We start from the raw sequence: 16,166 nt of genomic DNA, 5'->3' as shown, positions 1-16,166 counted from the left end.
GATTGTTGCCACTGCAGGGAGAACGCCATTCAGTTTTTGATTTTTAGCACAGGCCAAAGATCTTAAACCAGAAAGGAGAATCCTGTGGCTTTGTTTTTTGTTTTTTTTAAATTTGAGGTTTGGCAGCCAGAGAGAGCATGATGGGGACTGAATGTGGATCATAACATAGCATTTCCACTTTTGTTGTTGTTTCCTTGCTTGTTTTTTTCTTTCCCTTGGTTTTTTCCCCTTTTTGATCTGACTTTTCTTGTGCAGAATCATATATGTGGAAAGATATTTACAAGAATTGAACCTGTATTGGATTACTTGGTGTCTAGGGGAGCAGGAGGAGAGGAGGGAGAGAGAAAAATCTGGAACACAAGGTTTTGCAAGAGTGAATGTAGAAAAGTCATTTTACATGTATTTTGTAATATATAAAAACATAAAGAAGAAAGAGAAAAAGGAAAAAAAAACCAGACAGACAGAAACAGTAAGAGAGGGGAAGACAAGATTTGAGAGAGAAAGAAAAAAAATGATTAAAAGAAATAGAGTGAAAAAGAGATTGAGAGAGATAGAACCAGAGCCAGAATGAGCAAGACAGAGAAAGGAGGGAAAGGAAGTGCCAGATGGCGACGGAGAGAGGAAGAGAGAGAGGGGCAGGGTAAGAAAGACATGAAATTCTTGCATATCTACTAATAGTTGCAACTCACTTTCCCCCTCCCACCATACTCCAGAGAAAGAAGGCAGGACCATTACCCATTAGCCACTTCTCTGGAGTACACACAGGAGTTGATGGATTGATATAAGAACTGAGGCAGAGTGAATTAAGCAGAACCAGAAGGTATGACATCAAGATGATAAAAATGAACATTTTGAGAATTTTTACATATTGATGAATAATAAAATGTGCTGCTGCCATCATGCTCCACCTGTCTTTTGATTGATATCTTAGAGCTGAGCTCTGCTTCTCATTTCCCTGGGTCAATCTACATTCTGAGGCCCAGTGGAAACCTCGGTTGCATTTTGGATATGGGATTTTGGGTTTTCTCTCACCCTGTCCTCTCACTCTATCTCCATATCTACACTGAGCTCTAAGATGTCCAACTTTTCCACACTGAAAACATCGACGAGTTACTCTAGAAGTCCCTTGCCAAGTGGGACCCTGTCTTCTCATGTTCATCATAGTTTGGGTATAATAAGCATCATTATCTCAAAAGCAATCCACACTTTGATTTTACCTGAATATGGGAAGAAACCTATTTCATTAGTTGCACAGAAAAAGCTGTTCATTTAGGAATGGCATGCAAGTTTCCTAACTCATCAAAGATCTAGGTTTAGAATTTCCCATGTCTTGCTTCCTCTCCAGACTGTCAATCACACCCAGAAGACTTAGTGAAGTCATCTCAATTATTAGCCCGAATCTGAAACTGAGGACTCAATAAGAAGTGGCATTAAGGGGTGGGATTCATCTTCAAGACCTTCCTTGGCTTCTCCTCACATCCATAGGATTTTTACAGGATTTAGAACTGGGAGATAGCCTACACTTAACCTAAATGTACTGACACCCAGTAAATTTAACTTACTTTTTTCAAGACCAGTGATACAGAAAGAGAAATTCAACTCATCTCCTGACTCCAATTCAAGTGAACTTTCCACTCCACCATGTTGCCTTTCAAGTAGGTGACCAGGTGAAAAAGGATCCAATATGCTTAAGAAACTATTGGTGATCCTCCCCTCCTCCCTTTTCCTCCCAATAGGGCTCTGGCTAGAGTTTTACATATAAAAGGCAGCAATAGCACCACATTTTGTCCCAATATTCTCTACCTAATTAATTAATTTTCCTCTTTATTTTAAAGTCTTTACCTTTATTGACAGATCAGATTTTTATTACTAATACTAACTGATAACTAATCAGATTTTTATTAAAGCCTTTCCAAAATTGTTACATTCATAAAGTTTCTACCTAGTGTAAATTCTCTGATGTAGTCATTCCCCATTTCAAAAAGCCTTTCCTCAATGATTACATTCATAAGGTTTTTCTCCAGTGTGGATACTCTGATGTCCACCAAGAGCTCTACTTTCTCTAAAAATCTTTCCAGAATGGTTATATTCATAATGCTTCTCTCCAGTGTGAATTTTCTGATGCAGAATAAAAACTTCCCCATTTTTTTTAAAGAAAAAAATTAAAGCTTTTTAATTTTCAAAACATACACAGGTAATTTTCAACATTAACCCTTGCAATACCTTGTGTTTCAAATTTTTTTCCCCTTCCTTCCCACCACCCCCTCTCCTAGATGGCAAATAATCCAATTTCACTTAGCATCAGCTCACATAAGCCTTTCTAATGATCAGCAAGATGATTTCTTATAGAACAATAACATTCCGTAACTATGCCATAGCTTATTCAGCCATTCTCCAATTGTTGGGCATCCATTAAAAAGCTTCCTTTTTAAAAAACACTTTTCACACTGGTTGCATTCATAAGGTTTCTCTCCATCATGGGTTCTCTGATGACAGTAAGAGCTTTCCTTTGACTGAAATCCTTTTCACAATTCTTTCCAGTGTGGATTCTGATGTACAGTAAGATTTTGTTTACATGTAAAAGCCTTTCCACAATGGTTACATTCATAAGGTATCTATCCAGTGTGGATTCTCTGATGTACATTAAGATTTCCTTTGTTTTTAAAACCCTTTCCACACTGTTTGCATTCATAAGGTTTCTCTCCAGTGTGGATTCTCTGATGTACATTAAGATTTCCTTTGTTTTTAAAACCCTTCCCACACTGTTTGCATTCATAAGGTTTCTCTCCAGTGTGGATTCTCTGATGTACATTAAGATTTCCTCTATTTTTAAAACCCTTTCCACACTGGTTACATTTATAAGGATTCTCTCCAGTGTGAATTCTCTGATGTACAGTAAGTTCGCCCCTTTCTCTAAAAGCCTTCCCACAGTGGTTACATTCATAAGGTTTCTCTCCAGTGTGGATTTTCTGATGTATAATAAGAACTTTTCTACCTTTCAAAATCTTTCCACATTGGTTACATTCATAAGGTTGCTTTCCAGTGTGGATACTCTGATGTTCAATAAGAGATGTCATTTGTTTAAAAACCTTCCCACACTGGTTACATTGATAAGGTTTTTCTCCAGTGTGGATACGCTGATGTCCACTAAGACCACTCCTTTGTCTAAAAGCCTTTCCACACTGGTTACATTCATAAGGTTTCTCTCCAGTATGGATTCTCTGATGTTCAGTAAGAGAAACCTTTTGTCTAAAAGCCTTTCCACACTGGTTACATTCATAAGGTTTCTCTCCAGTATGGATTCTCTGATGTTCAGTAAGAGAAGCCCTTTTTCTAAAAGCCCTTCCACACTGCTTACATTCATAAGGTTTCTCTCCAGTGTGGATTCTCTGATGTCTAATAAGACCTCTGTTTTCTCTAAAAGCCTTCCCACACTGGTTACATTCATAAGGTTTCTCACCAGTGTGGATTCTCTCATGTACAATAAGAGTTCTTTTTTCTCTAAAATTTTTCCCGCATTGATTACATTCATAAGGTTTCTCTCCAGTATGGATTCTTTGATGTACAATAAGATTTTTCTTTTTTATAAAACCTTTCCCAGACTGGTTACATTCATAATGTCTCTCTCTAAGCCGGACTCTCTTATGTGTTGCACAGATTTCTCTCGAAGTAAAGTCACAAGGACTGTCCCTCATGAATCTTTGCTTGTGACTTTCTACCACAGAAAGGCTTAACTTCGCAGTAGTTTCCTTCATTTCAAGTCTGAGCTCTCCTTCCAAAAAAAAAACAAAAACAAAAAAACAAAGAAAACAATAACAAACATAGACATTATTGATTCAGGTACATATATAGATTTACATTCCCTTCCATCCATCAGAAAAAAAACTCAGTTTTTTTGACTTTTTCCTAGGCAAATAGATACAAAAATCTTAAATGGGCAGAATCAATCATTTTAAATCCCAATAGTTTACATCCCAAACATAATTTAATTTCTATGGAGCTTCATGCACAGTTATATTGGAACTTTACAATAAACCTGTGACAACATAGAAAGTAACTTCATTTTTATTAGGTGCATAATTCAGGGTCATCAGCTCAGAATGGCAGAGTGACTTGACCCAAATCCCAGCAACTGAGATTAGAATTTACACCCTGTGAATGGGCATGCTTTATCTACAGTATGTGACAAAATATCTACATTCTCAATTTACCCCTTTCCCTTTCATTATATGCACTTTCAATGATTTTTTAAAAATACATATGTCATTTGGTCCATATATACAAATATTCAAATTATTTCATGATCTATCCTGTCTGTAACTATAACAAATTTCCATGACAGTGACTTTCAATTTTTTTTTCTATTACATTATTTGAGATCATATTCAGAAGGCTAACACAGTTGTTTTTTATATTTACTTGAGGTATCAGTATTTTTGAACCATTACCTTTTTTGAGACAGCTATCACATTTATTTTTTTAAAATTATCATACTATGCCTTTTGCATATGCTGAGAAACACAATTTCCTAAAAATGCATGTAATTATTAACATCTGAAAATATGTCTCATCATCTTATGATATGGAAGGGAGCACCACTATTGCAATCCTTTCCCTTTTAGAAACTCACAAAACCCTTGAAGGATTGAAATAATGATTCAAGGCCCAAAAATGTGTTAGTGGCACCTTAAGTGGTAAATAAATATCTGATTTGGTTATAAAGGTAGCTGTCCTCTGGGACAACACAGAGGTGCATATTTCTCCCTCAGTTTTGAGAGAAATGCTCTTTCTGCCATGATTTCAGTCTATCATGATCACCAATACACTGCTTTGGAGGACTGTGCAACGATTCCATTAACCTCTGGCTGCTACTAAGTGCAATGTAGTCTTGTAGCTTCTCAAATTGACATCAGATTGTTTTCAGTTATCCAGGAAGATTGGGCGCTCATGTACAAATGGCCACAGGAGTACAAAGTCCCTCAGAGGCTGTCTCTTCTTGGACCAGTTCTCTCCCTCCTGGGTTACCTAACTACTCCTCATCATATCTCTAAATCATTTGATCAAGATGTTACCTGAGGTCTGCATTCCTACAGCAGTGCAGGAACCATGATCAGGAGGCAGGGACAGGAGAAGTCATCATGAAATCACCATGGAAACCCACAACCTTTCTAGAAAAGCAGATCTTAAACTGCCGTTCATTGAAATGGGAAGAATTGTTTTCTAATTTGTACTTATCTGCTGTTTATGTTATTCTTCTTCTACCTGGCAGTTGAGAAACTGCTTGGCTATTCAGTAGGATTTCAGTTGCTATCCTTTAAAAGGTTGTGAGTATATAAATATTATTAAAAATAATATCAATCAATATTTTTAATTGATCCTTGAGTATATTTGTCATTTAGTGCAATAATTGTCATGAGCCAATAGAAATGTAAATCTTTTTAACAGTAATTTGCAATTTCTTTTGACTGGCTAGAGTTAAAAAAAAATGAATTTCCAAGTTTCAACAGGAGTTTGTGCAATTCTCCTGCTATTTTCTACTTCATACATGTGTGACTATTTACATCATATTTGGATATATTATGGAGAGGGCCTTAAATCAGGAAGACAGTGGTTTTAATCCCACCTCAGAAACTTGCTAGTCAAGTTAAAGGATCTCTGTTTGATTCATTTTTTATGTCTGTAAAATAGCAGCTAAGTCCTCAGATTCTTATGAAGATAAAATAAGACAATGCAGAGTATGACACATAGTACTATATAAATACTAGCTTTTTATTTCAGTTTGACTGTTTTCTCCCCAGTTCTGCTCTCCCTAAACTACCATTATCCTTACCAATTAATAATGCAGTGAGGCACTAAATTTATTGTTTATCTGGTTCACGGTGGGCTTCTTGATAGTTGCTGGTATATTGCCTTCCCCGCCATTCTGTGACCTTCATGAGAGCAGGGGATGCTCTGTCAAGGCTGCCATGTAGGGGATGCTCTGTCAAGGCTGCCATGTAGAAGTCACTTAATTGTGCCTAGACTAGACTAGAAGAAATTCGAAGAAATGGCTCATGTAATAGAACCTAATCCCTTTTGGCACTTGCAGGAGAATTCCATTGTCCCAAATCCCAAACAATGACTTCTAATAGGATCACAAATGAGCATTAGGGGGGACCTACGGGGCCATGGAGTGCAATCCTCTCCTTTTATAGATGGGAAGCTGAGATCCACTGACTAGCCCCGGACCCTGATGCCAAGAAATATCTGATAAAGAAATCCAAGTCTGGCCTTTCTCCCCCAAACTGAGCATTTACTTCAGGGTAAGTCCCAGAAGCCTCTTGTAACCACAGCTCTCATATCCCTGCTTTCATCTCACTCACCTGGAGAGCAGCTCCTCGGGCCTTCTGGGTCCAGCATCCACAGTGCTTTCCTTTGCTCAAAATAAGAGATCACCTCTTCTCTGGGAACTAGAAACCCTGGGCATGGAAATCAGTTAGAGATGAAGATGGAGAGAGAACTTGTAATTCAGTTCTTAGAGAAAGCATGAGGATCCAGAGTTGCTCCATGTTGAAAATCAGCTCTTTATGTTCATACATATCAGTCTATATTCACCCACTAGTACTTATAAAGCAAGTAACCTAAATTAGGATGTGCCCCATTATTTGTACAACTTCTGAGAAAGAGCAAATGCTCTTCTTCCTACTCAGTGTTCTGTGAGGCTCCATTCTGGCAGAAAGCTGGGTAAAAAGAGTTATTGGGCTGCTGTGACAACCGCATTAGCACCCAGGATACCTTAGAATCATCCAGAATCAGGATAAACAAAAGTCCTTAGTCTTTAGGGGTAGAAGTAAAGGGGATGGAAGCAGGATCTCCACAACCTCCTTCTTCCTCGTCCACCACCAAAGTGACCCTGGCTAGTCTTACTCCACCCCCTAGTCCCTCCTACAATTCTCTGTATACACCTATTATCAAGTCAGCATAGGATAGTGGGAAGGGCCATTCCCCAAGCACATGCCCTTAGAGTATTGTTCAATGAGTAATTAGTCCTAAGGGCTTGAACTGACCTCAGTGCAAGGACTTTTGCTTTGAGGTTGGAGTAACCTCAACCCTCATAAATAGGGACTTGGACTTGACACATGTTTTTTACATCCAGACAGACTCATTCCATGGTTTCCATTATCCAGAAGTTAAGGGTAGTTGGTAGTACAGTGGAGTACTGGGCATATAGTCAGGTATACCCGAGTTTGAATTAAGCCTTGGACAGTTACTGCCTACCTCTGGGCAAGTCAATTAAACTCTTTTAGTTTGCCTCAGTTTCCTCAACTCTAAAATGGGGATAACACTATGATGTAACTTGGAAAGTTAAAATGAAGATAAAGTAATACAATATTTTGTTTTCCTTTGAATTTATAAACAAACATTTCCATATCATAGTCAGATGATTGCACATGAAACTATAAATCTATAATGCACAATTTGCTATTCCTTTCAAATAGACAACAAAATTATCAAGTAAATTTTCCCCCTTCACTTTGCCTGCCCTCACCCTAGAGATGGCTGCCATTACATAGAAATATATATACATACATAAATAACACACACATATATGTACAATTATGCTATCCATATTTCTATTTATCAGATTTTCCCTCTGGATGCAAATAGCATCTTTCTTGATTTCTCCTTTATTTAGATACTTAGAACTTAATATAGTTCTTAAACAATATTGTTGTTACTGTATTGTAAAGAAAGCATATGGCACAGTACCTGGCAAATAGCAGGCAAAAATAAATGCTTATTCCTTTCCATTGCTTTCCCACCACTTCTGCTGGAATTTGGGGTCAACACAAAGGAAGATTAAGGAGAAACTCCTATACTAGCTGCCTTAGGCTACCAATTGATGCTTGTTAAAAAGAATATTCTAAATATTAGACCCATCCCAAAAGGGAATGAATTGAAAGGAAAAGCTGCCTGAGCAATTTTCAGAGCTTTGGCAGGCAAAATTCATGTCCATGTAGAGGCTAATCTCTAAGATTAGTTCTATGTTTGAGATGGTTCCATACTGATTTAATCTTTGAACTGGGAATTGGCAAGAGAGAGCTTCAGAAACAACAAAGGACACCCCCAAGTCCTATCATACAATGCAAAGACCAGCCCTTTCCCTTCTCTCCCCCAACCTCCAAAGCCTGCACCCTGGGGAATGAATATATTCCCTTTGATTGCAGACTTGAAATTATGAGGGCCCTTACCCAGGGATAACAGGTTCTTGGCATTCTCCACCATGACTTCCTTGTACAGCTCTTTCTGAGAGGTGTCCAAGAGGTCCCATTCCTCCCAGGTGAAGTCGACAGCCACATCCTTGAAGGTCAACATCTCCTAAATCATCAAAAGCCATAAGATGTGGAGCTGAAAGACCCTTCAGAATTAAAGAGTCCAACTTCCTTCAATTTATTGGAGGAAATTAAAACACAGGGACAAGATTTGCCAAATTTGCCTTCATAAGTGTTAGTCAGCTCTTGAAACCTTGGTCATTAAGAGACTGATTGAATTCAGGATCTGTTGAAATAAAGATGAGAAATGACTTATTATGGAATGTATAATGGAATGGCATATTAGGGCATATTCCTTTAATGAATTCTTCAAAACTCTTTTCCTTGGTAACCCTATTGCTCTCCCAACTCCATTTCCTATTTCCCATTCCTCTTCCTTTTATCTATAATTTCTTCTCCTAAATAAACCATCTTTTGTCAAAGAGAATGGTCATTGTGAATTTTACACATGTTTATGTCAAACTAGGAATCATAGAATCACATCCTGATCTATGTGCAAGCCACATTTCACAGTTTATTTCCTTTACTCTATTATTTCACTTTTGAACAACTGAGGAATTTAATTTTTGTTATATTTTTGAGATTGCCAAGGAGAAAACCACATGGGGAACTAGAAAAAGGGTAGAAAGTCAGAAAAGATGGATTGAGGTAAGAAGCCTGACTTTGGAGTTGGGTTAGAAGAGATAGGGGCCCTTACCCTGAGGCTAGGGGGTTTAGTGCCTGAAAAGTTCACTTGTCTTGGGGTTGGGGGAGTTGTCACTCTTGGGGGAAACTAGCACTTGGAGTAGAAGAAGAACATGGATACAAGGTTTACATTTCTAGAAGAAAATGAAAGAAAAATGAAGACATCTGTGTGGTTGGTCTATAAGCAGTAGCACTTGTACTCCTACAGCACAGCCTCAGAATGGGGACCTTAGAGCCTTTGACTGCATGAAGTGTCAAAGAAAAAAGACCAAGTGAGCAGAGGAGCTGTGTGACAGAGAATGAGAATCTAAGCAAAACACTGAAGGAAGGTGGACAATGAGGAGAGGAAGAGAAATCCTTGTTAGAAAGGGGTAGAAAAATGGATGAAATTAGAAAACTAATGAACAGGATATTTGAAGGGCAAGAGAGGGAGAGAAATCTATAAAAGAACTAAAAGGAAAATGGGGATTAAGAAATGTAGAATGAGCAAAGTCTGATTCTTTTTGTATAGCAAAATAACGGTTTGGACATGTATACTTATATTGTATTTAATTTATACTTTAACATATTTAACATATATTGGTCAACCTGCCATCTGGGGGAAGGAAGGAAAAATTGGAACAAAAGGTTTGGCAATTGTCAATGCTCTAAAATTACCCATGCCTATAACTAGTAAATAAAAAGCTATATAAATATATATGTGTATATATATAAAGAAATGTAGAATGCGATAAAAGTTGAAGAAATGAACAAATGTCTAGAGAAACTTGGGATAAAAAGACTTGTGGCATTTTCTAAATGGGATAACAGAGAAATATGCATAATTCTTTTCAACACATTACAACACATTTTCAACACATTGTACTTTTACAAAAATTAGCCATTGGGATAGAGAGATACTGCACATAAATGAAAAAAGGCAGAAATAATCAATATACTCTTTCATTCTCCAATGAATTAAGAATGAAAATCGGTTCAGAGATCACCGAAGATACAAATCTAAAAGATTTACCTTTGACATGTGACATAATAACTGAATTAGAGAACAAATCTTAGAAATAACTTTGTAAAAGAAAATAGATATGATTAAGTAAATAGTATCACCAGATTTCTGGGGTTGAGCTAAAGCAGTCCTCAGAGGGAGAAATAAGACTTACCATCATACATTAAGAGAAAAGAAAAAGAGATTAATTGAATATGCATTATAAAAAAAATTAAAAAAATAAATGAACAAATCCAAAATAAGTACAAAAGGCAAGATATTAAAATTAAAAGGAAAATCAATAAATTGGAAATGAAAAATAAAAATGACAAACAGAACTAAAAATGACTTCTTTGAAATGACTCATAAAGTGGAAAAATGCCTTTGCTAATCTGATCAAAAGGAAGAGAGCACAAAATCCAGTCACTGAAATAACAAATGGCAAAGGTGAAATTACAAGAAAACTAGAAGAAATAAAAGAAATAAGCAAACATAATATACCATTTTTTAAATGTTTTATGATAAAGAAATTGAGAAAAGAAAGCTAAGAGAAATACTGTCAATAGCCTGAAATATTCAAATTATCAGAAGATAGAAAAATTCTATCAAATTTATAATAAACAGCTAGTATTCACTTCACCACTAATTTCTCCAAACAAGAAAGTATTCTACAAGAATTCTTTTTAAGAATCAAATACAGACCTTAAACTGAAAGCAAGAAAAATCCAGAGGGAGTAAATTACAAGACAGACAATGAATAGTGTCTCTTTCCTCCAATTTTAAACTAAGTCCCATCAAAACAACCATTACTATCCAATTATCCAAGAAACCATGCATTATAATTAAATGGGATTTTTACTAGGAATGGAAGGATGCCATAGATAGGCAGTAACATTAGAGGGGAAAAATGAACACAATCACATTCTAAACCCATGCAAACCCTAAACCCTAAAAACCATGCAAAAAATGAACACATGCAAAAGCACACAGTTAATTCAATAGATAAGGAGAATGCTTTGGATCAAGTACAACACTTTTGTAGTACACATTTTATGAGAAGTATAGGACTAATGGGGCCAGAATTTTTGGAAGGGTAAGAGCTAGAGTTAGAATGGAATAAGAGTAGTTGAGGGGAACTAAATGGAAAAGAAATAAGTTTTATGAAAAAATTCAAGTTCCTAAAATCTTGCCCATACAACAAAATCTCTAAAAATTTAAAGAGACCCAATGGAAGCCACAAGACAATGACAAAATACTAAACCAAATTCAAGAGACTTTAAAAAAGGGGAGAAAATGTAAAACATCTGAAAGTCAAAGTTGCATTAAAAAGGGAGCAACACAACCCTAAAGTTGAGTTAGTCATTGTTCTATCAGAACGCCTTTTAAAAAACAGGCTAGACACAAGACTTCAAGAAATCATTAAAGTCCCCACATATTTCCTAAAGAAAGAAATCACAGGTCACTTTGATGAGACAGACCCTGAAATTTTTCCCAGAAATGTGCTTTCAGCTGGTCTTATCATAATCTTACACAGTCAAAAGCACATTTCTTTCCCAGGTAAAATCCATAGAGCAACAATCTTAGAGTTCACAGAAGACCATTCATTTCCTTGCTACCTTTCCAGTTCCAAAAGCCTTGGCAAAGTGCCAAAATTTCCATAATCCTGGTAGCTTCTCTCATGACGGCCTGTATGCTTTTATGTGAATAGAGCTCCTGGTGGACAAGAGAAAACCTCTCTGATTTCTTTCTGCATCTCAAACCACATCAACTTAATGAAAAAGATTTCAGAATGAAAATTCTCAGGAAATCATAATCAAAATGTAGCATTTCGAAGTCAATGAGAAAAATCCTGCAAGCCATTGTAAACATCAAGTACCAAGGAGCCACCATTAGGACCAGACACAATTTGACAGCAACTTCCATTAAGGAGCAGAGAACTTGGAATAGGATCTGACAGAAGGCAAAGGACCTGGGACCTTATGGCCCGGAGTAAATTGTGAAGCAATTTCAGGAGAAAAGAATATTTAATGAAAGTCTTTCCAAGCATTCCTAAGGAAGAGACCATAGAGAAAAATTTTGAAGTTCAAACACAAGAAGAGAAATACAAAAAAATAATCCAGAATGAACTAGTCTCAAAGACTCAAAATAAAAGGACAAAGTAGTTATTCAATTTTGTAGTGAGATGACACATGTCCCCTCAGATCCCTATTTGGGCTCACAGGGAATCAAAATAGTATAAAGCCAAAAGTGATTCTGTCATGTCTTGATGATCTTAAGGAGAAAATGGAAAGAGGAAAAAAAGATACACTAAGGTGGGTGGAGAGAAAGGGGGACTAGGAAATGTTATCTCTTGCAATGAGGGTCCACAAGTGGACACTTGTGCAAACAAGTGGGTGGGGACATCTGAATCTCAATCATCTAATCAAAGAATACACACAACATAGGAAGAGTTTACTCTCCAATGAAAAGGGAGGAAGAAGGAAATCAGAAAGAGGATGGATGAAGGGAGGGATTAGTCCTAAGCAAAACAAATTCAAAGGATGTACAAGAATATATGTTGTTCTTTTTGAGGTGGTAAAGGGAATCTGAGGGATTGATCAGTTGCTGTGTATATACATATGTGTGTCCTGCAGGTGTCACATATGTATATATGTGTGTTGAATGGGGAATGCATGAATAAGTAAGGGTCCCAGGTGTAATGGCACAGTGAACTGGGATTAGCATAAGGACCAATCAGCATTACTGAGGAACAATGATGTCTAACAACTAACCCTAAATGCTGCTGCTTCCCCCTTAAAGACACTGATGCAGAATGAGAAATATGCTTTAGGACAAGGGCAAGTGGATTGTTTTATTTTTCAGATTGACCATATACTATGTAAATGGGTTTGGTTTTAGTCATGTTCTCAGTGGAGGAGGAAGAGGAGAAAAAAAATGAGACAGTGCATTTTGGGTGACATAAATGTGCATGTACGTATACACACACATGAACACTGATCAATCACCTGCAATACATGCGTGAACACACATATCCACATACATAGCAATGGAGCAATTCAATGACCAATGAATTCCTGAGGCTCATTATGACACACTGCCTACCTCTTGGTCGAGGTAAAGAATTGACCCATTCACCAGGCCCTGCCAGCTCCACAGCCCACTCAGGTTGGTCGGGTCTGGGGAAGGACTGTACTCACCTGAGGAGGTCTGAGGCTCCCAGGGCCCATTCCCTCTGGCTCCAGGCTCCCTGTGTAGGTAGCAAAGAAACCAAAGTGAGTCCAGTTTTTCAAGTTCCTTCCTCGGGTCTCTGCTATTTATCTATCCCACTGACCCTGACCCTAAATGCACAACTCCCCTGACTCCCGACTCTAACAGCTACCCCTAAACAGAGATCACATCCAAACATGGGGGGCTTTAATTCTGAGCCTCTCTGAAAACCAAGGGAAGGCCAGCAGCTCAGGGACAGTCCCTCCCTTCTTCCCTCTGCATAGAAAAGCCCAGCTTCCCCTCATCCTAGTCCCAGGCAGACTACTTTTATGTTCATAGCCTGGGACAATGCTATTTGGGGCCCTCATTAGGAATTGTTTTAATTTCATCCCATTTTTGGTGTCTGCCTTTGAGTCAATCCCTGCTTGGGCCAAGACTTGGTCAGTGCACTTGGCCCTGTTTTTCTAAGCAGGAGGCAAAGCTAAAAGGATTCCCAGTGGAGTGGGAAGTCCTCCAGGAGTTACAAAGGCCCTGATCCTGCCATTGGGGGAGAGACTCCACCCTACAGAAAACTGTTGGGAGAGTCAGTTTGGAAAGGAAGGTGGTCTGAAGAGGAAGACTGCTCCCCTCCTTCTTTTACTCCTCTTCCTATCTTCCTACAGAGAGCCCAGAGGTACAAGGGACTTTGGGGTCCCAGATGGGAGGAGACCAGTCGGCCTCCATGGCTCCTGGGTCAGAGCTCTCCCTCCCACCATTCCTCTTCCTCCCAGTCTCCCCTATCTCCAACTAACACACATATTATCTGTAATGGGCTGAGGCTTGAGATGATGCACTGAGGTCCCAAGCACATGAGGCTAAATAGTAATTGGATCATACTCTATTAATATATAAGCTTGGAGAAAGAATGGCCCCGACTCACTCTTTGTGCAAGTCCGGATGTGTTGTATAGGAAATGACGATTTTGGTGGGTGGAGGCAGGGGAGTGGAAAAGGAAGGGGAGGAGAGACTTTTGGGATTGCCATTGCCACGGTTGGCTCAGCTCGCGTCTCTCTCTTAGCTGGCTTCCTGTCGCAACTGCCCATATTTGCTATCGCAATCTTTATTCACCGCTTCACTTCAATAAATATTGAAGATTTTCCCCTTAACCTGAATTCCTGACTCCGGCTGATTTTAAATACGCGGTCATTACATTAAAGCGGGAGATGTAATGGGCTGAGGCTTGAGTTGATGCACTGAGGTCCCAAGCACATGAGGCTAAATAGTAATTGGACCATACTCTATTAATATATAAGCTTGGAGAAAGAATGGCCCCCACACATTATGTGCTTGGGACCTCAGTGCATCAACTCAAGCCTCAGCCCATTACAATTATCATTCTAGACAACAGACTGATAGCTTTGGATAGGAGGGAGGGAAAGTGGGAAGATGGGAATGGCTCTGAAATGGAGCCCCAGGAAAAGCCTAAGCCTGAGAGACAAAATCAAATCTGGGATTAAACTGAGGGCTGAAAGGGAAGAGGGGCCAGGGAAGCAAGAGGTCTGGGGAACAGGGGTAAGGTCATGGAGGTCAGATCCATTAGAGTGAGAGAAATGGACAACTGAGTCTGGGAATAAAGTGTCCAGAGGTCTACTGAGGAGCTGGGGAGGCTAACCCTAACCCTAACCCTAAATGCTGGGACGTTCTGATTGAGCTTAGACTTGTCTGAAGCCAGGACAGCTGAATCTCTAACCAAGAGATGGGATGGGGAGATGGGAAAGCGGGGTGTTCATTAGAAGGCTGAAATTAGGTCTCTGGGATTTCTTGACAAAGTCTGAAGTCTGGGAAAGTGTGACCTAATGGGGAATCTGAATAAATTTGGAAAGCGATTGGGAATCTGGAAAAGTTTTAGGGGTGGGGAGCTCATCCAACAGGAAGCCTTGGCAGAAAAAGGTGTACTCCTGATAGACCTGGAGATCATGTGCCACAAGGTCATAAGAGGAGACTCAAAGTCAAGGGCAGCCAGTGGAAGCCAGGAAATATGGGAGAAGCTGGCTCAGACTTACCTGAGAGCTGCAAGCACAGGTGTGGCTGCCAGAATTCAAAATGGTCTCAGGTCCAAGGGAAGAAAGGGGAGAGACTTGAACTCCCAGAGAAGGCAGGCAGAACAGTTTTGTTGCAGGGAAGGATAGAGGATAATCCCAGCTCAAAGACTTAGTGCCTCTCACCAGTCCCATCTGGGAGTGTCTTCCTCATCCCAAGAGCCCCACCCTCTAAGCCCTTTCCTCCAATCACACCAGGGTTGGCTCTCAGTGCCTGTCCTCCCTAAGTCCTGCCCTCCATCACACAAAGATCCCCTTTTCTGCCCCAAACTCCTCCCAGAGTTCACCATAATGCTCAAATTTCATCCCATCCCCTCCCAGGCTGCTCTGCTCTCAGAACAACTCTTCTCCCATTCCTTCATCACTTTTCTCTCTTTCAGACTCACCTCTTCCTCCTTCTGAGTGGAAAGACTGCCCTGCTGGAACTGCAGCATCAGACTAACACAAATTAATGGACCCCAACTCTGAACAACTAGAAGCAAATGGCTTTTGGGAAAATTGGGATTCTATACACTATTTGTAAGCATAAATCCTGACTGGATTATATTGAATTTTCCCTTTATAAATGTGATCTTTGATGCTTTATAACCAGACCAGACTTTAAAGCAAAATACTCTTAAAATTCTGTATTAAACTAATTTGATGAGGAATAAGACTAAGAAAGAATAAAAATTACATGTCTTTGGATTAATTACTCTGTCCCTTTGTATAGGCATTACTCACTACTTTAGCTATTACTTTTATTGGATTTTGACTTATTTCCCCCAAATTCTATTCTCCTTAAACTATTATTATTCTCACTAGTTAGTGATTTAATAAATCATTAGATTTAGTTCCAGTTTATGCACTGGATAATTTCATCCTATTTTTGGTGTCTGCCTTTGACCCAATTCCTGCTTGGGT

At 38.8% G+C, this 16,166-nt stretch overlaps 1 protein-coding gene across 4 annotated transcripts; it reads right to left on the bottom strand.

Moving 5' to 3' along the window:
• Positions 1–1,838: 1,838 nt before the first annotated feature.
• On the bottom strand, positions 1,839–13,225 carry LOC127547240 (zinc finger protein OZF-like). 4 transcript variants are annotated; one of them, XM_051974029.1, is made up of 4 exons: positions 13,176–13,219; positions 8,232–8,358; positions 6,363–6,458; positions 1,839–6,027 (listed from the first exon to the last, which is right to left on the bottom strand). In XM_051974029.1, the coding sequence occupies exons 1-4, from the start codon at positions 13,203–13,205 to the stop codon at positions 6,023–6,025; spliced, it is 258 nt and encodes an 85-aa protein (XP_051829989.1). In that variant the 5' UTR covers positions 13,206–13,219; the 3' UTR covers positions 1,839–6,022. The 4 variants fall into 4 exon arrangements, with proteins under 4 accessions (XP_051829989.1, XP_051829987.1, XP_051829986.1 ...); XM_051974027.1 differs by having other exon boundaries at positions 1,847–3,772; positions 8,232–8,538; positions 13,176–13,225; XM_051974026.1 differs by having other exon boundaries at positions 1,847–3,772.
• Positions 13,226–16,166: the final 2,941 nt, after the last annotated feature.

The sequence above is a fragment of the Antechinus flavipes genome, chromosome 2 (assembly GCF_016432865.1).
Source record: "Antechinus flavipes isolate AdamAnt ecotype Samford, QLD, Australia chromosome 2, AdamAnt_v2, whole genome shotgun sequence".
In the NCBI taxonomy this organism is placed as follows: domain Eukaryota; kingdom Metazoa; phylum Chordata; class Mammalia; order Dasyuromorphia; family Dasyuridae; genus Antechinus; species Antechinus flavipes.
The sequence above is the reverse complement of the archived record's forward strand: the minus strand, read 5'-3'. Positions and strand labels throughout refer to the sequence as shown.